General features: G+C 36.8%; 1 protein-coding gene across 2 annotated transcripts in view; it reads left to right on the top strand.

Annotated features, from left to right (window-relative positions):
* URI1 (URI1 prefoldin like chaperone) overlaps nucleotides 1-24889 on the top strand; it is a 76221-nt gene that overhangs the window by 12967 nt on the left and 38365 nt on the right. The window contains exon 2 of one of the 2 annotated variants that reach the window (XM_039466728.2): nucleotides 16237-16271. The exons of the other annotated variant lie outside the window; for it this stretch is intronic. Within the exon in view, the coding sequence (XP_039322662.2) occupies nucleotides 16237-16271 (35 nt within the window). The remainder of the gene's footprint in view (nucleotides 1-16236; nucleotides 16272-24889) is intronic. 2 annotated transcript variants of the gene reach the window in all.

The raw sequence follows: 24889 nt of genomic DNA, 5'->3' as shown, positions 1-24889 counted from the left end.
GAGACCAGCCTGGCCAACATGGTGAAACCTCGTCTCTACTATAAATACAAAAATTAGCTGGACATGGTGGCATGCACCTGTAATCCCAGCTATTGGGAGGCTGAAGCAGGAGAATCACTTGAACCTGGGAGGCAGAGGTTGCAGTGAGCCGAGGTAGCACTACTGCACTCCAGCCTGGGTGACAGAGCAAGACTCAGTCTCAAAAAAAAAACAAAAAACATTTACATGTATCTACTTTATATCCGTTCCATACTGCCTCCTTATGCAAAATGTAGCAAATTTTGCCTTTTGTTCATCTCATTAAATGGTAAACCTGGTTGTTACTCTGGTTCATAGAGATATTCCTCATCATATTTTGTGGTTGCATAGTACTTTATTGTGGGTCTGTGTCATCAGATATTTAGCTGGTATCTTATTGATGGGCATTTGGTGTTTTTCAGTCTCTTGATAGTACAAATAATGCCTCAGTAAATCACTTTATGCGTATGTTGTTTCTCATTTGTGAAGTAACTTAAGGTGGAGTCCTAGAGATGGATTACTGAGTCAAAGGATACGTTTGTTTAGCTTTATCCATATTTATAACCACCCTCTCAATGAACTATTACCTTTAATTTAATTTATAATATGAAATAAAAAGACATAAGAGAATTAGAAGAATATTTTATCTGAAAACTAGGAATTCCTTGAATTGGCTGTTTCCTGTCATCTTCACTGCCATTTTCCCAGTTACCAGTTTTTTCTTTTCTTTTCTTTTTCCCAGTTTCAAGTGATTTTACTGCCTCAGGCTCCTGAGTAGCTGGAATTACAGGTGACCGCCACCACCATGCCCAGCTAATATTTGTATTTTTAGTAGAGATGGGATTTCACCATTGTTGACCAGGCAGGAATCAAACTCCTGACCTCAGGTGATCTGCCCTCCTTAGCCCTCCAAAATACTGGGATTACAGGTGTGAGCTACTGTGCCTGGCCCATTATTTCTTACAAAAGAGGTAGTAATTCCTGGCTGGTCTTGGCAGTTCCACTTTTGTTCCTCTTCTGCCTATTTTCCAGAGTAGTCTTTTTTTTTTTTTTTTTTTTTTTTTTTGAGGTAGAGTTTTGCTCTTGTTGTCCAGGCTGGAGTGCAATGATATGATCTCGGTTCACCGTAGTCTCTGCCTTCTGAGTTCAAGCAATTCTCCTGCCTCAGCCTCCCAAATAGCTGGGATTACAGGTGTGTGCCGCCACACCCAGCTAATTTTTGTATTTGTAGTAGAGATGAGGTTTCACCGTGTTGACCAGGCTGGTCTCAAACTCCTGACTTCAGGTCATCGACCACCTCAGCCTCCCAAAGTGCCGGGATTACAGGTGTGAGCTGCTGCACCTGGCCCAGAGTAGTCTTTAAGAATGCAAATTGGATTGTGTCATTTTGTCGTTTTCCTGCTTATAATTCTTTTGGATTTGTCAGCAGGAAAACCATAAAATAAATACAATTTATGTTTTGAAATTTTAAAATGGATTCCAAGTTTCTGTTGACATCTGCAACTTTTCTTCTAGTTTCATGAATGTATTAATCATAAAGTCTGTTATATTTTATAAATGCAATCTGTCAGTCAAATGAAGGTCTGCGTTTATTTTTTCTCTTGGTTTCTTGCAAGCTACTTCTGTGTTTCTGTTTTTTTGTTTTGTTTTGTTTTGTTTTGAGATGGAATCTTGCTCTATCACCAAGACTGGAGTGCAGTGGCACAATCTCTGCTCACTGCAACCTCTGCCACCTAGATTCAAGCAATTCTTCTGACTCAGCCTCCTGAGTGGCTGGGACTATAGGTGCACAGCACGATACCGGCTAATTTTTGTATTTTTAGGAGAAACGGAGTTTCACCATATCGGCCTGGCTGGTCTTGAACTCCTGACCTTGTGATCCACTTGTCTTGGCCTCCCAAAGTGCTGGGATTACAGGTGTGCGCCACCATGCCCGACCGGTTTCTGTTTTATAGATTGCCTTGTACCTTGTAATTTTGGACTGGATGCCAGATACTGTAATGAAAAATTCTGGCGATTCTGTATGATGTTACCCTCCCTCAAACAGGGTTAAGTTTTCTTTTAGCAGCCAGAGTAATCCTTATGGAGTATGTTGTCTGTTTAATAAATTATGTGATTATGTGTGTGTAGCTCTGTTTCTCTATTCTCTTCCATTGGGTTATTTGCCTATAATTGCACCAGTATCACACTCTTATTATTTTAGCTTTATAATAGGTCTTGATATCTAGTAGTAAAAGTCCTCTAGCACTCTGATCTTCTTTAAGATTATGTTTACTATTCTGACCCTTTGCTTTTTTGTATATATTTTAGGATCAGCTTTTCAATACTCATAAAATAACATTACTGGGGTTTTGCTTGGAGTGCACTGGATTTAAGGATCAGTTTGAGGAGAATCAAGATGTTTACAATATTGTTTTAAAATCTATGAACATGGTATATCTTTCAATTTATTGACTTCTGTAACTTCGCAGTATTAGCTTTTAAAAGTATATAAATCTTAATGTGTTAGATTTATTTCTAGATACTCTTTTTATCGCATTTTGTAATTTATTTGCTATTCTTTTTTTTTTCTGATATAGACATACTTGAGTTTTACATATTGACTTTGTTAAATTTGTTGTTGTGGTTGCTAAAAAATAGAGATGGGGTTTTGCTATGTTGGCCAGACTGGTTTTGAACTCCTGGCCTCAAGTGATCCACCCACCTTTGTCTCCCAAATTACAAATGTGAGCCACCATGCCCGGCCTAAATTTATTTGAATTCTAGTTACTTGCCTATACATTCTGATAGTATCTGTATGGTTATATACAGACATGTTGTTTGTAAATAATGACAGTTTTATTCATTCCAGGTCTTGATTTTTTAATGTTTTTTTTTTTTTTCCCCCTATTGTCTGGGCTAGGACCTTTAGTATAATGTAAAATAAAAGTAATGACATTGGGCTTTACATACCAGGAGGGCAGTTTGAAGTATTTCATCATTACAGATGATGTTCATAGTTGGTTTTTTGTAGCTACTCTTTATGGACATTTTCTTCTGTTGCTAATTTTATCATGAGTAGATGCTGAATTTTATCAAATGTGTTTTCTGTGTTTCTTTGAGATATCAATATGATAAATTATCTTGACTCTTTAAAAATATTAAAACGTCATTACATTCTTGAAGCAAACCCATTTTTATTTTATTTTATTTTTTAAAGACGAGGTTTCACCATGTTGGCCAGGCTGGTCTTGAACTCCCAACCTCAGGTGATCTGCCCACCTTGGCCTCCAAAGTGTTTGGATTACAGGCATGAGCCACCGCGCCCGGCCAAAGCAAACCCATTTGTGTAGGATGTGTTTCCCTTGTTATATATTGCCCTATTAAATTGGGTAATATTTTGTTATGGTACTTTATTCTGTGTTCCATGAGGCAGAATTCACCCCTCCTTCCCCTCCCCCTTCCCCCCTCCCCTTCCCCTCTCCTTTTATTTCTTCCCTTTCCCCTCCTCCCCTCTCCCTCTCCCCTTCTCCCTTCCCCCTTCCTCCTCTTCCCCATCTCCCCCCTCTCCCCTCTTCCCCTGCCCCCTGCAGTGGCTCACGCCTGTAATCCCAGCATTTTGGGAGGCTGAGGTGGGTGGATCACCTGAGGTCAGAGGTTTGGCCAACATGGTAAAACCCCATTTCTACAAAAAATACAAAAATAAGCCAGGCATGGTAGTTCATGCCTGTAGTCCTAGCCACTCAGAAGACTGAGATGTGAGAATCGCTTGAACACAGGTTGTGATGTGATGAGATAATGCCACTGCACTCCAGCCTGGACAAGTGAGACTCAATCTCAAAAAAAAAAAAAAAGATTAACACTACCTTTCAAACCTATAATTTTCTTTTCTTGTAATGTTCATGTAAAGATTTGGCTTCAGAATTAGGCTGGCCTCATGAAAAAACTCCCATTTTTTTGTATCCTATAAAAGAGTTTATATACTGTTGTTATTGAGTTTTTTTATGTGTGTGTTTTGTGATTTTTTGAAACAGAATCTCACTCTCTCATCCAGGCTGGAGTGCAGCGGCCAGGCATGGCTCGTTGCAGCCTGGAACTCCCAGGCTCAGATGATCCTCTTGCCTCAGTCTCCCTGAGTAGCTGAGGCTACAGGAATGCACTGCCATGCCTGGCTAATTTTTCTGTATTTTTTAGAGAGAGAGTCTCACTGTGTTGCCCAGGCTGGTCTTGAACTCCTGGGATCAAGCTATCCATCTGCCTTGGCCTCCCAAAGTGATGGGTTACAGTTAGTTAGCCACTGTGCCTGGCAGGTCCTGTTTGTATCTTAAATGTTTGGGAGAGTTTGTCAACACAGCTGTCTGGGCCTTGTGGTTTTTTTTGGACATTTTGTATGGAGATTTTAATATATGACTTCAATTTCTTTGAAGGTTAAGGGACTGTCTGAATTTTCTGTTTCTAGTTGTGTCAGTTTAGAAAATTTGATTTTCAAGGAATTGTCCTGTCTAAGTTTTCAAACTTACTGGCCCTCTGAGTTATTCTCATACCTGGGTATCTTTTTAATATCAGTAGATGTGCTGTTGATGTTCTCTTTTTAATTAATGTAATTTTTAATTTGTGGGTTTTTTCCTACCTTGATTTATCTTCTTAGTGGTTTATCAATTTTATCAATTTTTTAAAACCAATTTTTGCCTTGGATTTTTTTTCCCCCTCTTTTGTAAGTCTGCTTTTACTTTGTTGATTTCCGCTTTTTTTTTTTTCCTTTTAAGATTTTTCTTTGGCTGTAATTTTTCTAGCCCTTTGAGATGATAGCTGAGGTCATTAATATTTACCTTTCTTTATAAGATACACATTTTGAACTTAAAATTTTTCTCTAATCATTGCCTTAGATACTCCACACATTTTGTATGTCATTTTCCTTATCAGTCATTTAAAAATATTTTCTAATTTTGATTGTGATTTGCTCATTGACCCATAAATTGGAAATACCTTCCTTAATTTTCAAACATGGAGTATTTTCTACTTATTTTTCTGTTTCTCTAGTGTAGTCAGAGTATACATTCTGTATAATTGAAATTTACGTCTTGCTTTATGACCTAATTTTTTTTTTCTTGGTAAATTTTTCATAGTTTACTTGGAAAAAAATGTTAATCCTGCAGTTTTTGAGTTCCGTATATATGTTAGCTCAGGCTGCTTGAATATGTTGTTCTGGTATTTTATGTTCTTGTTAATTTGTCTGCTAATTCTATCAGTTACTGAGATGTGTATTAAAATATTCACTAAGATTATAGATTTACTTTTCTCTTTTTTTAAACCTTTGCTTTATGTGTTTTACAGCTATGTTATTCGTTGTATACAGATTTAGAGTTGTAATAACTTCCTGGTCAGTTGACTTTTCACCATTCTATGATATTTTTATCTCTAGTGATGCTACTTGCTTACAAGTCTTCTTTGTTGGATGTTAGTATGATCACATCAGCCAAATTTGTTTGTTTTGTCTATCTTTAAAAAAGAAACTTTTAACTTTAGTCTTTTGGGTTCAAAGTGTATCTCATAAACAGCATAAAGTTGTGGTTTTAATACTCAGTCTGGATATCTTTTCCTTTAGAGTATTTTAAGCAATTATATATAATAGGATTCCATATATATTTTATCTTAACCTTTCTATTAGACTTAAATTGTATTTTTCATTTAAAAAATTGTAGTACAATATAACATAAAATTTACCATTTTAATCATTTTATTTTAAGAGGCTGCATCTTGTTTGTCACCCAGGCTGGAGTGCAGTGGCATGATAATAGCTCACTGCAACCTTGAACTCCTGGGCTCAAGCGATCCTCCTGCCTCAACCTCCTGAGTAGCTGGGACTACAGGTGCGTGCCATTGCTCCTAGCCGGTTAAAAAATTTTTTTTTTTTTTTTTTTTTTTTTGTAGAGACAAGGACTCACTGTTGCCCAGGGTGGTCTTGAACTCCTGGCCTCAAGCAGTCCTCCTGCCTTAGCTTCTCAAAGTGCTGGGAAATAGGCATGAGCTACCATGACCAGCCCATTTAAATCATTTTTAAGTGTACAGTGCAGTGGCATTGGGTATATTCACATTGTTGATCAACCATAACTATCATCTGTCTCCAGGCCTTCCTTTTTTTAACCTTGTAAAACTGGAACTCTGTTTATTAGAATAACTCTCTATTCTTCTCCTCCCCCATCTGGCCACCACCATTCTATAATACTTTTATCTCATGAATTTGATTACTCTAGGTACTTAAAGGGAATCATGTAGTATTTGTCCTTTGGTGACTGGCTTATTTAACTTACTGTGATGTCTCAAGGTTTGTCCATGTTGTAGCATGTATCAGAATTTCTTCCTTTTTCAGGCTGAATAATATTCTGTTGTATTTTAGAATGAATTACACATTTTTGTTTATTCTAGCATTCATGGATACTTGGGTTTCCTCTACCTTTCAGTGATTTTGAGTAATGCTGCTATGAACATGGGTGTTTTAAGTATCTGCTTTTGATTCTTTTGGGTATGCTCGAGAGGTGGAATTTCTGGATCACGTGGTAATTCTATATATAATTTTTAAGGAACTGCCACACTGCTTTCCCTGGTGAATGTACCATTTTACATTCCCAGACATATTCTCAAGGGTTCCAGGCCACATACTGGGCAACTTTTGGCATTTGCCGTTTCTGTTTTCTGTAAGGGCCATTCTCATGAGTGGATTGTGAAGTGGTGTCTCATTGCAGTTCTAATTTACCTACTTTTATGTTCTTTTTTCTTTCTGCTTTTTTTCCCCCTTCCTTTGGACCAAACATGTCTACTGTTATTTCCTCCTATTAACTTGTTCGTGATACATTTTTAACTACTTTTATACTATACTTTCTGTGTGCTTTAGTACTAAATACGTATTTATAGTATATATATATATTTTACAATTTCTTTGCACTAAGGAAATCTCAGGTGTCTCCAGAGATCACAGCATTCATTCATTTATCCAGCCCACCTCTTGTGTGATTGCTCCCATACATTTTAATTCTATGCATTTTAAGTACAGCAACACTGTATTTAATTGTTGTCTGTCAGTATTGTTTTATCTTTACCTCTCCTTTATCTTTTAACCTATACCTTTGCTCTTTAATTCCTTAAGCATTTATATTACTCTGAGGAGTCCTTTTTTGTTGTTGTTGCTGTCTTTTTTTTAACAGATTACACTTATTTAATAATATCTAATTGTTTAATTTTTTCAGGTATCACATTTAATTAACAGCATGTCCAGTTTAATAAACCTTTAGTATTTCTTTTAATGAAAGTTTCCTCGTACAGAATTTTCTGTTGAAAATGTCATCATTTTTCCTTCATGTTGATCTATTTGCTGTGTACGTTACAATGGATTTTCAGTTTTTAAAAAAGATTTATTTGATTTATGTTTTTTAGAACACAGTTTCACCATGTTGGCCAGGATGGTCTCGATCTCTTGATCTTGTGATCTGCCTGTCTCAGCCTCCCAAAGTGCTGGGATTACCGGTGTGAGCCACTGCGCCCAGCTGATGTGTTATTTTTTTCAGCATTTCAAGATATTATTCTATTACCTTTCACTTTCTGTCATTCATGTTGAAGTTAGCTCTAGCTCTAAGTCTTGTCACTCACTCCTTTGAAGGCGGGGAATCTCCCCTATGCCTCCTCCTTCTACCCTCAGCTGCACATAAAGTTTTCTTTTTTTCTTTGATTTTCATCACCGTAACTATGTTGTGCCTTGATGTAATTTTCTTTGTGCTTCTCTTGCTTGGGATTGTTGGAGTTTCTTCAGTCTGTTGTTGATATTTTGATATGAGTTTTAGGAAATCCATAATTCAAGATCTTTCAATATTCCTTCTGCTACATTCTCTCTTCCCTTTCTGGACCTTGTACTTATACTGTGTTTCACACGTGTCTTCTTGGCCTTTTCTATATTTTCCATGTTTTAGTTTTGAATCTCTGGGCTTTAATTTGGATATTTCTTTTGACCTATCAGCTTCAAAAATCCTGATTTCTGCTATTTAATCTCCTTTTAATGCCGTTTATTGAGTTAATTTTTGATTCTTCAGTGGTAGAATTTTCATTTCTTTATGTAGATTTCGGTTTTCTAGTGAAAATTGCTGTTTTTTTCTTTTCTTTTTTCTGAGACGGAGTTTCACTCTCGTTGCCTAGGCTGGAGTACAATGGCTCAGTCTTGGCTCACCACAACCTCTGCCTCCTGGGTTCAAGCAATTTGTCCTGCCCCAGCCTCCTGAGTAGCTGGGATTATGGGCATGCGCTACCATGCCCAGCTAATTTTGTATTTTTTGTGGAGACAGGGTTTCTCCATGTTGGTCAGGCTGGTCTCGAACTCCTAACCTCAGGTGATCTGTACACCTCAGCCTCCCAAAGTGCTGGGATTACAGGCTTGAGCCACTGCATGCGGCCAAAAATGGCTATTTTTTCATATATTCCTTTTATCTTTTCCTCTATCTCCTTGAATGTATTAATCTTTATAATGTTTGTTAACACCGGTATCTAGATTGCATGTGTGTTTGGTTCTGTTTTATTTTTTCTTTTGATTTTGGTTATATGATCCTGTTTCTTGGCATCCAAGTCATTTTTGACTAAATGCTGGGATTGTGTCTTTAAAGATTGTAGGTATTCCTGAAGGTGATAACTTCCTCTGGAAAAAGCTCACCCTTTCTTCTCCCGAGGCAGATGCAGGGAGAGCTGGTCACCTTACTCCAGGCAGGTACTGGGTGGAGTGAAGGCCAGGATGTTGTTTTACTGAGGCATCTGCTGCTTCTGGTTTCTTCAGGCTTTCATCTGGAAGCCTGATTTTGCTCAGTATGCAGTATATTCTTGGAGGCTTCTGAACTCGTAATTTTTGTTTCATCCTGAGCTCTGCTTTTCAGAGTTGTACTTTATCTTTTTGGCCTTCACAGCTTCAGAATTTGACAGGCGCCATGGGAGGGAAACCAGCTGTATGCTTGAGACCTCTCCTGCTCCAGTTTGGCTCCCATAGAGCCTTGTCAGACTGCACAAGGTTCTGCTTGCTTCTGTCTCCTAGCCATGGCTGCCTTCTCAGGGCCCAGCATAATTCTCAGCCTCTTGCCTGTGCCTCCTGTTGTCTGACAAAAAAGTGACTTCAGATGATCAGCTCACTCCTCCATGGTTCTCCTTTCTCTGAATGTCTAGTCCCTCTTGTCCTCCCTGCTTTAGCAGCTCTCGGGTGCCTTTAAAGAGATGATGTTTCTGTTTATCTAGCTCTTCTACTCTATGAGAATTACAAGCTTTTTTGTCCTACTTGGAGTTATTATAGAAGTTTAGATTGAGATTTGAAGTTACATAGCTACTAGCAGTGATTTAGTGTGATTTTTACTACATTCTCACTGACAGTGTTTTTTTTTTTTTTTTTTTTTGAGATGGAGTTTCACTCTTGTTGCCAAGGCTGGAGTGCAATGGCGCGACCTTGGCTCACTGCAACGTCTGCCTCCCAGGTTTGATTTTCCTTCCTCAGCCTCTGAAGTAGCTGGGATTACGGGTGCCTGCCACCACACCTGGCTAATTTTTTGTGTTTTTAGTAGAGACAGGGCTTCACCATACTGGCCAGGCTGGTCTCGAACTCCTGACCTCAGGTGATCTACCTGCCTCGGCCTCCCAAAGTGCTGGGATTAAAGGTATGAGCCACCGTGTCCGGCCAATGGTGTTTCTTTAAAATAAAAATGTACTTCTTTAATTAATGCTAAAGAAGATTGCTTTAATTTAACTTCTTTGTTATTTGGGAGAATATTTTTCTTTTTTTTCCTATTTGTATTTACTCTTCAGTGGACTGTTTGTTTCCTCTGAGCTCTTCACAGGCATATCCTCATCCTAATCTGTGTGGCAAGCTTACTACTCTAAAGTTTTCTTAGTTGTAAATCATACAAATGCTTAGGGGGAAATTATGAAAGAATTTACTGTAAGAAGTCAGGAGGAAGTCAAGGGCAGGAGTTTTATGGGTCTATGTGTGTTGCTTTCTTGTACGTTTATAGTGTTATTTCATGTACCAGCTGCTTTAGATGGTTGGTTAGCTTGTGCAGATCCCATCGTGGTCTTCTTTTCAGGAACAGAGTCTGTAATCACCTGAGGCTCTTAATGTCCAAAGTAAATGAGGTTGGTCTGGTTAGCAGCAGGTATCCATCCTCTCCCTTCATTGTGGCTACAGATGGATAAATGGGATTCTTTACCTATTCTTTATGGAAGAAGGGCAAGGTTTCTACAAGGAAGGTATGTGCATGGAGAATAAATTATTGATATCTCTGGAAAACAGTGGGCATGCAAGGTGGAATTCAGGCAGTTATTTCAGATTCAGAAATGTAGGTGACAATTTCTTACCTGCAATTCAGAAGCCTGAAAATCACTGAAAACAGTTATTCTTAAGTTTGTGGCATATTCATTTTTGACAAAACTGTAACTGATATGTGTGAGATATTTATTACATTTTGAATATTCATATGTTTCGTTGCACATGTTACTATGTTTACTACAGGGGTATATGGTATATGTGTTATGTATGTCCTATATGACTTTACTAAAATATAAACATCTCCTGCGGTTTTTGGGGGTGATAGTAGACCTGTACTTCTTTAAGAGGACTTGTTGCTTGTTTACTTACTTATGGCGGGTGAATGCTGGTGGATGAAGGAGAATGGCCCCTACCTCATGGAGCTTTCAGCCACAACAGTTAAGAGTTTCTGGATCTCTAGTTCAAGTAATCCAGAAACCCTCCAAACATGTAAGCACCTTCATTCTTAGAAATACTGCTGAATGCAGGGCGCGGTGGCTCACACCTGTTATCCCAGCACTTTGGGAGGTTGAGGTTTGCGGATCACAAGGTCAAGAGATGAAGACCATTCTGGCCAACATGATCAAACCGTGTCTCTATAAAATAAAAAAATTAGCTGGGTAAGGTAGCATGCACCTGTAGTCCTAGCTACTCGGGAGGCTGAGGCAGGAGAATTGCTTGAACCTGGGAGGCAGAGGTGCCAGTGAGTTGAGATCACACTAACTGCACTCCAGCCTGGGTGACAGCGAGACTCCATCTCAAAAAAAAAAAAAAAAAAAAAAAAAAAATGTGTATGTTACCACTCTTAAAATGTTTCCAATAGGAAAAAACAGTAATAGCATACTAAAGATAGCTAATAATGATTACTGAAAGAAAAAAAGAGCCTAGTTTGGAGGTCAAGCCAACGAGGGAGTGAGATGCACAATGCCAAAGGACATTAGACATAGTCTGATATTTGTGTACAATGGAATACAGACAGAAATGCCTTAGAAGCCTGTGTAGGAGGAATCTGGCTAAAACGTAAAGGTAAGGATTAAGGAGACTGTTTTGATTTCATCTTAGCTACAGTTTTAACTAAGAACACGTTAGTGTTTTAAGAAGTGGCTCCATACAGTTGGACTTGGATTTCATTAGCAGTTTTGCTTTTCAGCATATTTATAACATGATTTGTTTAAAATTGAAATGGTTTTCTTTACTTTTATGGTGGTTGGTTGGTTGGTTTATTTATGAGACAGGGTCTCCCTCTGTCTCCCAGGCTGGAGTGCAGTGGTGCCATTTCACCTCACTGCAATCTCCACCTCCCTGGTTCAAGCAATTCAAGCTACCTGAGTAGCTGGCATTACAGGCGTGCAGTACCATGCCTGGCTAATTTTTTTATTTTTAGTAGAGACAGGATTGCGCTTTGTTGACCAGGCTGCTGAACTCCTGGCATCATGTGATCCACCAACCTCAGCCTCTCAAAAGTGCTGGGATTACAGGCGTGAGCCACTGTACTGTGCCCAGCCTGTGCTGGTTTTTATACAGTAACCCTCAATTTATTGCAGTTTATCCCAGTGCTTATTGCCTTTTTTTTTTTTCTGTTAGGAACCTGTAGTCAATTCCTTCCTTCTTTGCAAAGGGGTTTATTTAAAAGATTTGTAATTCTGCAAATTTTGTTGAAAGTATACTTCCTGTATACTTTGTTACTGATATTTATATACCTACTTGACAAATCTATCTTTTAAGAAATTATTTTCAGTTTTTAAGTAACTGTCACATAACAGTGTATGTCCGGTATCCATTGGCTTCAGCTCCCACTGATACTATTTTCTTTTTGACTCAGCAGCTTTAAAACCAAAATAGTAGGATCTGTCTTGAAGCTACAGTCTAGCAAGAGAAGCAAACTATGTAAATTTAGACAGCTCTGATTAGCACAGTTCCCAAACTGTTGTATTATGCATTAACCCATACGGGAAGAATTTAAAATTGCAGTTTGGTGAGAAAAGTTTTAGAAGTGAAGCGTTTTTGGGAAAAGTATCAAAGATCAAGAAACATTCTTGACCTTTTAGGCTTTCTGCTCCAGTCTAGTTTTAATGCGGCGTTGTGTTGAACTTGCAAAACTCATAGGTTTATGCCCTCTTGTGGTCTGTCACCAATATAAATAGCACAAATAAAAATTTTAAGTACTGGAGAGCCTACTGCATGTTACTGCTATCCTTTGTAAAAAAATTTCTAAACAGCAGCTTCTGAGGAACAACAGCTAAGAAATGATTATTTCTGTTTTCCATATAACTTGTGGACCTTAAAAATTATCAAATGTTATTTTAACCCCTGGTAACAGAATGTATGTATATGTTAGCTGAACACTAATGAACAGAAAAATATTAGTTCATTAGGGTGAACTGTCCATCATTGTCCTTCTGGGCATCTAACCCTATTAATTTATAAATATCTTAAAAATAGGATGAGGTGTGATAGTAATTATGGGGTTAGCACACTATCCTTCCACCTTTAAACCTCACAGATACACTAGTAAGTGATGTTTGAGAAATACGTTGGTTGTTCTTACTTTTTTCATCTGAAAGAGGCATTGGAAGAAATAAGGATTATAATGTCAGTGAATTGGTGAACTTAAGCTTATGGAATTTGCTTTCACTGATGTGATTGACAAGGTCTTATTCAGGACTGTGGGACTGAGGAGGGGAAATAGCAACAGCCGCCAGTGTTTTAAGACTGCAGGTGTCACCAGTGTTTTTCTGCTGTTTTCCAGTTAAGTTGCATACAGTTGGAAGCAGGCCAGTATAGGGACTGTGGGCTTTAGGATTAGATAGAATCCCTATTAGAAGGACTGGGTTTTAAAACTGATTTCATCTCTTACCAGTTCCTGGACAGTTGTGTAATACTAAATAAATTACTTCTCCTCTGAATATAAGTTTCCTCTCCAAGTAAAGATTAAAACCTCCTTCATCGAACTCTTGGCAGCTTGTTTCGTCTTAGGCAGCGTTGGCATAGCCCACTGTTGTTACTGCTCATAGGTTGAAGACAGTTTTGCTTTGTAAAGAATGTATGCCATATGACTTAGTAGCCACTGGCTTGTTGGTAAAGTCTCCTAAATGGTGGTCAATCAGCTCATAGTTTTTTCTTTACTGTGGACTTCCTGCCGTATTTCTATGTAGGTGCCTATTTTATTATAAATTCTTGAGTGTAAATGAGGTCATTATATTCAAGAATTTACTAGTTCAGTTATTTTGATGTCGAAGCCTAGTAACTGTTTTTGAAAAAAATGAAAATGATACAATAAGATTTTTTTCTTTAGGGGCACTTTTGCATGCTTTGGCAGGTTTAAAAAATCAAAAAAACTAGTATTATTCTTCCATTTTGATCTTAAAGTAATGAAATGTTTTTGTTTCTTTTGCTGTTTTTTTCAAGTGTTGCTTGTAGAACAAGGCTCACTGCCTTATGGTTACTTTTAAAATTTAATACTTAAAGGAATTAATCTAAGTCCCTTTTCAGGAGAAATAAGATTATTTGGAATAATTTAACTTAAGAGAAAAGTAAGGCTTCTTTTTTTAACCCCTTCTACAATTTCTAGGTTGTAGAAATTTACTAATTTTTTTCTTTGAATAACTTTCTGTAAAACAGAAGAAAACTAAAAAAAAAAAAAAAAAAAAAAAAACCCCTCAAAATAGAATAGAACTGCTTGGGCTTAAATCTTTTTTTGCAAGTAGGTGTACCATAAATCATGTAAAGAAAGATAACTATAGGCATTCCATCAGAAGGCGAGTCTGTGTATATTTTCATATCTGCCTCTTTCATCTACCCTTTATTTCTCATTTCCAAAATATTTCTTGTGTAGTGTACATTTGGATCGTGCTTATTTGAAGTCTTCCATTTTCTAAACACTATATGTTATATACTAATGAAGACTTGAAAATGTGAGGCAGCATTTTGGTAGTGAAAATTTCTCTTCTACTTTGCGAAATGGATTTTGTTGTTGGTCTATCTTCCTAAGGAGCCTATTTTAGGTAAATAAAAGGAACAGGGGAAGGATGGCCAGAACAAAGTGGGTGGTAGACTATGGGGAGTGATGGCAAGAACACATGCCATTCTACCAGTGACGTGTTTTTTAAACATAAAAAGCATATGTGCCAAATTTACATATTTACTAATTAAAAAGGCTTCCTGGAAACATTAGGTGGACTATCGTCTATAACCTTTAACACCGTCACTAATGGATATAGCTTAGAAAATTTCCTCGAAGGTCCTTTAAATAATGTAAATGATTATGAATATGTAACTAGTTAATATGCAGCTACGAAAGGATTATCATGTAGAGGTTAATGAACATTCTGCTCTTATGGTTTGCAGGGCTTTGCTTTCTGTGCTTTTGGCTCACTTCATGCTTGGAAACACATGCATTGGGATTGGAAAACATCCTGACTGTTTTTGGGTCTCATCTTTTAATGGGGTTGTTAAATAGGAACTTTATAAAAAGGATTTCATGAACATTTTTTTCCTTTTTCAATTTACATTGAATTCTGTTTGTCTATTTTGTAATTACTGCCAAATCAGAAACAGTGAAATGGATTGATGTAGTTTTAGCTTGGCTCTTCCAGATGTAAAGTCAGTCCTCTATTATATATTGCCACTGTTATTAAGTGTTGCTATGTGATTGATACTTACTGAGAGATCTTCATTCTAAAATGGACTTTTTATGCTGAGTTAATGTGTAGTATGGTTGAGTTTCTGAATATAGCATGTATTTTGGTGCAGGATTGCTGTCTTAGTATTTAAAATGTCCCCAAAGAAGACATCTATTTCAGGAATTAAATGTTATAATAGAGGAATTTAGTGACAGGTTTAAAAAAAATCTTGTGTTTTTTTTTTTTTGGGGGGGGGGTGGTGAAACATTGAGCATACACAAGAGATAATATTGGTATTTAGAGCAGTGAACTAGAGCAGCGTTTTGCAAACCAGATAATACTGCTGTCTTTTTTGCATGGCCTAATCTTAAGCATTTTGGCGTTCATCTCCTACTTTCTCTGTCCCTAAAATGATGCTGTAGTATTCTAGTCTGCTGTTTAAAATTTTTATTAATAGATGATTTAAAAGTAGAGATAATTAGCAATCCTTGAAAATAATGTTAATTTTTAAATTGTCTTCAAAAATAGTGTTATTTTTTAAAATTGCATTTTTCTTTATTGACTAAGTGTTCTTATTTTCTGAGCATTTTGAGAATGTACTGAAATATCTCCAAGGAAAACAAATAACTTTTGTGCTTAATTTCATTGTTATAGTATTATAAACATAGCTTAAACTGTCTGTGAAGTGCTTATAATCTTTATCATAATTCACTGGGGAACAAATGAGCTGTTCAGAGCATCTCCTTATCCCAAGTATTTCTTCTTGAAAATGTAGTAGAAAAATATCACTGAATTCATTTTTTAATGCGTCAGAATAAAAATTACAGGTGAAAATGTTTGGAGATATACTGACAAAATAAAGTATTTTCACTACTGTCATTTCTTTTTTTTTTTTTCTTAACTGACGAAACGTGGATGTTACATTGGTTTCTTGTTATTTATAATATTTACGTATTCTACAAAATATGTAATACTGGGAACAGGTCTGTAGATTGTACAAAATACTAGTTATCTTATATCATATGTCACCTAACAGTTATGAAGCGGGTTTTGTACCAAAGTATGAATCAGAGAGCTGTAATTTGTTCTGCAGTTATCAGCCCGCATTAGAGGGTTATGATAAAGTGTGCTGCTTAAAAACGAACATTCACATCTCTGTGCGTTTGACAAATAAAAATGTATACTGAGATGCTATTAAATCTGTAAAGCCACTGTTCTTGTTTTCAGATACACTGATTTTTGTAGCTCTGTGCATAGCTCTGTTTTTTCATGAGTAGTTATCTGTTTTCATGACAGGTGGTCACTAACTGCCAAGAGAAAATCCAGCATTGGTGAGTGAAAGATGGTTTTATTACACTTCTGAAATACTGATGGGGTAACCTACTTGTGTTTAAATAATGTGTTTGCTGTTTGTGTGTGTATATGTGACCAGTAATTGAATTCTTCTAGTAATCTCCATTTTGAATGCCTTTGATACTAATTTATATTGTCTTTCACCCTTTTCTGAATTACACGTTTCTGATTTTCTGACGTTGTGTTACCACTTGTATTTATTCTAAGTACCTTCTTTCCTTTCTTTTTTTTCTTTTTTTTTTTTTTAAGTTAGAATACTGTTAATATTATGAATTGGAGACTGAGACATTTTTGAATGTAATCATAGTTCTATTTTGGAGATATTTCTTACATTTTAGTGGAAAAACGATTGGAATCAGTTACTTTAAAATAATGATGGAAATAGGGCACAGGAATGTTTTCCCAAAGTTTGAAAAAACTCAAAATTGTCTACTTTTCAGAGCCTGTTTTATTGACTGTACTTGTTTTTTTTTTTTTTTTTTTTTTTTGAGAGAAAGCGTTTATTTTAATGTGCTAATCTATAGTTAAGAGGACCATGTTTGGTAAATAACACACTTTCCTTTGGCTTCTGAGGACAACGCTCAATTTAATGGTGAATAAAATCTTAGATTATGAGTTGTCATGAGGTATAGCTGTTGATCTTACAGATATCAAATTACAATATATCCATGCTGTGCTTAAGATTTTACTGAGAGAACAACAGGGGCTGTCTTGATTATTGTCTGCAGGGTTATTGCAGAAATCATGGTAACTGCCCCTTTCGTGGTGAGATTAAACCTTCGGTTATACACCATCAAGCATATAATATTTTAAATTTATTTTAAGAGGCTTTTTCTTCATGCCTGAGAGATCTCCAAGGAAATAATTTATAGTTAGTGTATATCAAATGTTTTTTGGTTTAAATGCACATAGGCTGCAGGCAGTGGATAAGAGTGAAAATCAGTGCAATCTGTACACATCATCTTATTAAATTTTGACTGTTGGCTTGCAGAAAATAATCTAAAACTAATAATACCCACTTTATAAATAAAAATTCAGAACTTCATTAATTTTCAATAAATGCATCGTTGTAGTTACTTCCACTGGTGGCGTAAGTCTGTCAACATTTCCATAATGGTCCATTGGCCTTTCATTATACATTCAGTTCAGGTTAAAACCTGAAATACAAGTCCTTGGCCAAAGAATTTTTTCCCCAGCACATTGAATCAGAGTGGCCCATTTTACAAATAATTTCAAGGGGAAGTTTTATTAATGTGGACTTCTATCTATTGGTTTTGGTAAGAAGTTCAGGAAATTAGAAAGGTATTCACTGAGAATAGATGCTAGTTTACATAAATGGGTGAATAATAACTTGCTTCTGGTTCATTTTATAGGATTCTTATTAGAGAGTTCTTTAAGGATAAAGGCACGTTTTCATCCTTTTATTCACAACCCCTACTCTGTGTTTGGTTCAAAATAGGCACTTAATAAATGTTTGGGTAAATGAACACCAAATATATGGTTATTTTCTGTATCACATTTTAGTTTACAAATACTCTAGTAGTGCCCAAGTCTAGTGAGCAGTGACAGAAATACAGCATTTACTTCACAACAGGTTCAGGTAACCCTCAATTTCATGTTTCAGTTTTTTAAAACCCTCTAAACTATAGAAGCTTAGCATATTTTCCTATACATATTTACATATCTTGAGGCAATACAGTACTTTAGACATTAAAAAATTAAAATTATGTTTTTCCAGTTAAAATTTGCATTTTCCTCTGAATCATTTCTGATTTGGTTCAGGAAACAGACTTTTCTGTTTGCTTTTAATGAGGACCTATACATGGTATCATATTACTCAAATCTGAATGGCCAGTAAGTTTATCAATTCATTATATCAAAAAATTGAAACCAAAGTGTCTGCATTTCCCTGAAAGCCAGGAAATTGCTATTTGGGAGCGTGGTGGAATTCTTGTGATATTTTTGCATTCTCTTAATTCCACAATCAATGATTGAGTTTCTACCATATGCCAGTATTGTGCTGCTATTTAGAAGTGAAAGACCCTGCCATGGAAGAATTCATAGTTAGACATTAAACAGGGAAATCACAATAATTTTGTGCTACTTGGAGAGAGATGAAGCAAGTACAGGAGTTCAGAGGCTGGAGCCATTCTTAGGGTGTCTCACACACTGCTTTTTAAAGCATGTTGCTTTAATTCTTATCTAACCCTTGGTATTAGCCTAGTCTAAAATACAATTTCTGTTAAACTCCCTTTCCTTATGGTTACATACCAGTATAATAAAGAAGAATAAAATATATGATTTGAAAAATGCGTTGTTATGCTAGTGATGTTTATGCTTTGTTTCTGTAATTTTTTTTTTGTTTGTGTAATTTATTTTTTATTTTTTATTTTTTATTTTTTTTGAGACGGAGTTTCACTCTTGTTACCCAGGCTGGAGTGCAATGGCGCGATCTTGGCTCACCGCAACCTCCTCCACCTCCCGGGTTCAGGCAATTCTCCTGCCTCAGCCTCCTGAGTAGCTGGGATTACAGGCACGTGCCACCATGCCCAGCTAATTTTTTGTATTTTTAGTAGAGACGGGGTTTCACCATGTTGACCAGGATGGTCTCGATCTCTCGACCTCGTGATCCACCCGCCTCGGCCTCCCAAAGTGCTGGGATTACAAGCTTGAGCCACCGCGCCCGGCCTGTTTGTGTAATTTTTAAAGGATTCTTTAAGGAACAAGAATGCATATTCTAGGTTCAGAAATAATCTAAATTGTTTTTTGTTTTAAAAAATGTGGGACAGGGAGTCAAAATATTTGTAGAAAAATAGGAGTGAAAATGGTCTGGGACCACAGGATCTACCCAAAAAAGTCTTTGAGAAAATTAATTAAATCCTGGAACTTTGGTGAACTAAGACATTTATAATATTTGTTTAGCTAATAACAGATAAAAAGGAAAGATTCAAGCCTAATGGTTGAGAATTTGTATGACATTATTTTAGAGCTAATAATAATGGTTTTCAGTTTAGTGAGGATTTTAAAAATGTTTTTTAATCATTTTTTTCTTTATAATCTCTTTTACTTAACTCAGGAAATAAAGTATTATGAAATTCACACACTGTCATCTCATTAAAGTATGAGGATACTTCCCACTGTTTGGTCCACTAGTGGCTGAACATTCTGTTTGTGGATTACTTGTAATTTTCTTTCTAATTCTTCCTTAAAGAGCATGGCATTTGGAGTCACAGACTGTATTTGAATCCTGTCATTTATTAACGTTTTGACCTGAACAATTACGTTAAGAATCTCAGTTTTTTCTTATAAAGTGATGATGATACACTACTTAACTCACAGGGTTGTAGTGACGATCAAATGAAATCATGTCTATAGAACACTCTGCCTGGCACTCAATAAGTATTAATAGTAGCTCATATGTCGCATTTGAAAATTTTAATTGTCAGACAAAAAAAAAAAGCCAGTGCTTGGTAAATATTTGTGAATATTTAGTGTTTATTCCATTTTTTGTAATGATGGAGAGAGAGTTGGCTTTCAGTGAATTATTGTTATAGCTTTACGTGAGTATTTTTAAATCATTTTGTTATGAAGAGTTTCAAGTAAGAGGTGATAGAGTAGTATAGTGAATCCTCATGTACTCATCAGCTTTGATAATTATCAACTCATGATTTTCTCTAAACTGTTTCAACATCTTACCTTGCCATCTACTCCTGCCTCCAATTTTTTTTTTTTTTTTAAACTTTTTTTTGGATTCGGGAGGTACCTGTAGAGGTTTTGTTGCAAAGGTGCATTGTGTGATGCTGAGGTTTGAGGTACAGTTGAACCCATCGCCCAGATAGTGAGCGTGGTACCCAGTGGGCTGTTATTCAGCCCCTGCCCCTGCCCTTCCTCTCTGCTCTTGTATTCCCCAATGTTTATTGTTCCCATCTTTATGTCCATGTGTCCCCAATGGTTAGCTCCCACTAAGTGAGAACATACAGTATTTGGTTTTCTGTTTCTACATTAATTCACTTAGGATAGAGGCCTCCTGCTGCATCCATGTTACAGCAAATATTTCTTCTTTTCTATGGCTATATATGTACCACAGTTTTATTATCCAGCTCACTGTTGATGGGCACTTGGATTGATTCCATGTCTTTGCTGTTTCGAACAGCACTGTAGCGAACATACAGGTGCATGTATCTTTTTGGCAGAATGATAATTTTGGGGGGTGGTCTATATTTAGTAGTGGGATTGCTGGGTTGAATTGCTTTATGTGAGTTGTTCAGTTTAGTTCAACTGGGTTGTTCAGTTTAGTTCTGAGAAACCTCCAGACTGCTGTCCACAGCAGTTACTGGGCCCAGTAGTCTCACCAACAGTGGAAAAATATTCCCTTTTCTCTGCAGTTCTGCCAGCCTCTGTCTGTTTGTTTATGAGACGAAGCTTTGGTCTTGTTGCCCATTGCCTGTGCAATGGCGTGATCTTGGCTCACCTCAACGTCTGCCTCCTGGGTTCAAGTGATTCTCTTGCCTCAGCCTCCCGAGTAGCTGGGACTACAGGCATGCTGTGCCACCACACCCAGCTAATCTTGTATTTTTAGTAGAGACAGGATTTCTCATATTGGTCAGGTTGGTCTTGAGCTCCCGACCTCAGGTGGTCCGCCTGCCTCAGCCTTCGAAAGTGCTGGAATTAGAGGCATGAGCCACTGTGCCTGGCCTATATATTTTGACTTTTTAATATAAACCATTCTGACTATCCCACCTCCAATTTTGAAATGAATCTAAGTCATATCACTCCATCCAGAAATACTTAAGTGTTTGTCTTTAAGAGATAAGAAAGACTGTATATTAACTTTTAAAGATTTAAATAAAAAATGTTAAATTAGGCAATACATTTGCATGTTTCAAAATGTAGGAAGTATGAAAGGAAGTAAATGATGTATAGGTTCCTCCTACCTTTGTTCCCTAATTCTTAGTTTTGTTTTCTTTTTCTTTTTGAGATGGAGTCTTGCTCTGTCGCCCAGGCTGGAGTGCAGTGGCCCAATCTTGGCTCACTGAAACCTCTGCCTCCCGGGTTCAAGCGATTCTCCTGCCTCAGCCTCCCAAATACCTGGGATTACAGGCACATGCTGCCATGCCTGGCTAATTTTTTTTGTGTGTTTTGGAAGAGAGAGGGTTTCACCGTGTTGCCACACATCGTGACTGGTCTCAAACTCCTGAGTTCAGGCAGTCCACTAGCCTCGGCCTCCCAAAGTGCTAGGATTACAGGCATGATCCACTGGGCCTGGCCCCTCAGTTTTGTTTTCTGGAAGCAACAGTTTTTAGCAGTTGCTCAGAAATCTTTTCAGAATGGTTTGCTTAACGTAAGTGTTTGTGTATATATGTATGTGTGTGTGTGTTGTGTATGTGTATTCATCTACAGGTTTATATATGGCTCCCATCCTTTTGGACACAAATGAAATCAGATTGTACCTGTTCATTTAACACTATACCTATCCAATATCATTAACTAACTGTTCCTCTTTACCTCACTTCCATAAATTTCACTGTGTGTCAAACATCTAACTTTCAGAATTACAAAATGAGACCTGGAACTTTTTTTTTTTTTAAATAAGTAATTGCTATATCACTAAGAGTACAGTTCTGTAACTCAAAATATATCCTTGCTAAGATGATATATTTATTATTTTATTGCTTCTTAGTAAAGTTACTCCAAAACTTAGTGACCTGAAATGACCATCATTTACTTGCACAGGATTCTGTGGGTGTGCCTCTTAAGCTGGGCTCACCTGTGTGGTTCTTCTGCTCATCTTGTCTGGGCTCACTGCTGTGGTCACAGCCAGTTGGTGGCCGGGTCAGCTGTGTTGTCTGTCCAGTGCTGTTGGTTGAGCTTCTACATCCGTATACTCTTTTGTCTGGCTTACTTTCTGTGGGCATCTCAGGGCAGCAAGAATGGAAGCTGCCAGGCCACATTATGTTGGTGAAGGAACTCACAAAGACAGTGAAGATTCACAAGGTGGGAAGTTAACACCCACCTGTTGAGAGGAGGCGTGAAAAAGAATTAATGGTTATTTTTAATGCACTGCAGTGACTTCATTGAATAGGTCCTCACACACAAAAAGGAAGTCTCCTTCCTTTATGTTGACTGGTGAGAATGAAATGAAATACTACATGGAGCGCCTGGCAGATCATGTTGATGTTAGGCGTTACTTGTAATCATAAATCGTACACGTGTGAGTTGTCAAAAATTTATTGTCTTGCTTTATCTTAAAAGGATTTTTGGTAAAGATATCTTTGAAATTACATAAAGCAGACTTAAATATAGAAAAAGGTATTTTGTTCAAGTGTTTAATTTTGGAAAGAATAGCTTTAAATTTAGGCATAAAAGCTCCAAAATGCCCTGGTGTGTGAGTTTTGAGAGAGTCTAAAGCAAATATTTGTTATTTTTCAAAGGAGAATGGACAAAAATAATTGTTAAGGGGAAAAGAGTGATAGTTTCTCTTAGAATTTAGAGTAGGAAATAACCAAGAAAGCATACCTGTATAGACAAAAATCTCAGGTGAAGATTTGATTTTTCTCTTTTTTTTTCTGCTGGCATTCCTCTTCCCTATCAGTCAATTGGGGTGGAGATACCTATTTTATGCACACATTGTATATCTGTCTAGACGTCACATGATTGTGAGGGATTCCTTGTACACAGAAACACTGAACGATTTCATTGTAAGAATGCCATGGTTTATAGTATATTTCTTATGAATACCTGAAACTGTTTTCTTGAGTTGCTTTCACATGGCTATATAAAATTTATTTTACTATGTACAGTATGTGAAGTGTTGATCTGCATACTTTTAAAGCTTGTAAAAGCTGATGACTTTGTTCTACAGCCTTAGGTACATTTGTGAACTGTTTTTCGGAGTCCATATTTTACTGACTACAAAGTTTTCAGTCACTGTTTCCTGTAGGGCCTTCTGTTGGGGCTTTTTTGTTATGGGTTTTCTGTTTTCCTTTTTTTCCCCTCTTGAACAGAGAACAACTTCTAAACTTTCTGGAGATTTTACATGTTTTTGTTGTTGGAGTTTCTGCAGTTGTTTATGAAAGTCTTTGAGATAAGGGAGAAGAATCGTATATACAAATCCTTTTGTCATTCTTCAAGTTTCTGCACAGTTTAAAAAAAATAGTATATGCGTTGGCGATTAAGTAAGTTTGGAATTTTTGTGTGTAACGTTTCAAAGGAAATTAAGAGACAGAAAAAGATTCAAGTTGAATGTTTAAAGAATATTTTTTTCCCCAAATGTGAATTCGATTTATGTGAATTCGATTTTTTAAATTTTTATTCTGAATATAAAATGAATGCATGCTTAGTTATGGAAAAGTTGAAATAAGGAATAAAGTTAAAATCACTTCTAATTGTAAAGAGAAGCTAATTCTCTCACTGTTAATAAAACATTCCCTTTTATTCCCTCTAGCATCTTCTTCCCTTTTTTTTTTTTTTTTTTGAGACAGAGTTCTGCTCTTGTTGCCCAGGCTGGAAGTGCAGTGGCACAGTCTTGGCTCACTGAAACCTCTGCCTCCCAGGTTCAAGTGATTCTCCTGCCTTAGCCTCCCAAGTAGTTGGGATTACAGGCATGCACCACCACGCCTGGATAATTTTTTTTATTTTTGGTAGAGACAAGGTTTCTTCATGTTGGTCAGGCTGGTCTTGAATTCCCAACCTCAGGTGATCCGCCCGTCTCGGCCTCCCAAAGTGCTGGGATTACAGGTGTGAGCCACCGTGCCCAGCCCCCTCCAGCTTCTTAATTTTGTATGTGTATTTATGTGACTGAGGTCAAACTGTACATGCTTTTTTCTTTTTCTTTTTAAAGAGCTAATGATGTTTTACTTATAATTAAAATTTATTACTTGTAGGAGTCCTTAAGTTTTTGGAAGCAGCCAACTAGTTTAATATTTAACACACTTCTGAAAATGAAAGGAAAACTTACATGTGACAGGAGAGGTTTTTCCCCTGAAGAGGTTTAAACTATTATTTTTAAAAATCTCTAATCACAACCCATCATCTAGAATACAGTCTTTGATGACAGTGATGTGTTTCCAGTGTCCGTATGCTTCAGTTCAGTTTCCCATGACCAGCTTAAGTCCAGGGAGTATCTGACTGAGGCAAAGGGCTTAGGGCTTACTGTTTTGTGCACACCTTGTGATTTTTCATCTTTGTCTCAACTGTATTATTAGGTTTGAAAACTGTACTTTTTTTTTTTTTTTTTTAATATAAAGTAAGAGTAACTTCTAGTAAAACTCGCAAGCACAGAGTCCTGTCTGATGATGAAAGTGTAAATATCGCAACAACCACAGTGCTTGGCTGAGAGGCGCATCACTCGGTAATAATCCTGAGTGCCTGTTCTTATTTTGAAAGGTGTAAGTCCAGATTCCACTATACTAAAGACAGATGGAGTGGCTATCAGTTTCAAGACTTGGGAGAAATGTAGGCTGTAAAAAGTTGAGGCATGCCTGTAATTTACTTCGTACTAATTTATATTGAACTCATGACCAAATTGATGAGGGTTTTCGCATTTTTCTTCGAATGTACTTTTAAGTCAATTGATAATTTTCAGGATTTTAAATAT

This window comes from Saimiri boliviensis, chromosome 14 (genome assembly GCF_048565385.1).
Source record: "Saimiri boliviensis isolate mSaiBol1 chromosome 14, mSaiBol1.pri, whole genome shotgun sequence".
Classification (NCBI taxonomy): Eukaryota; Metazoa; Chordata; class Mammalia; order Primates; family Cebidae; genus Saimiri; species Saimiri boliviensis.
The sequence above is the reverse complement of the archived record's forward strand: the minus strand, read 5'-3'. Positions and strand labels throughout refer to the sequence as shown.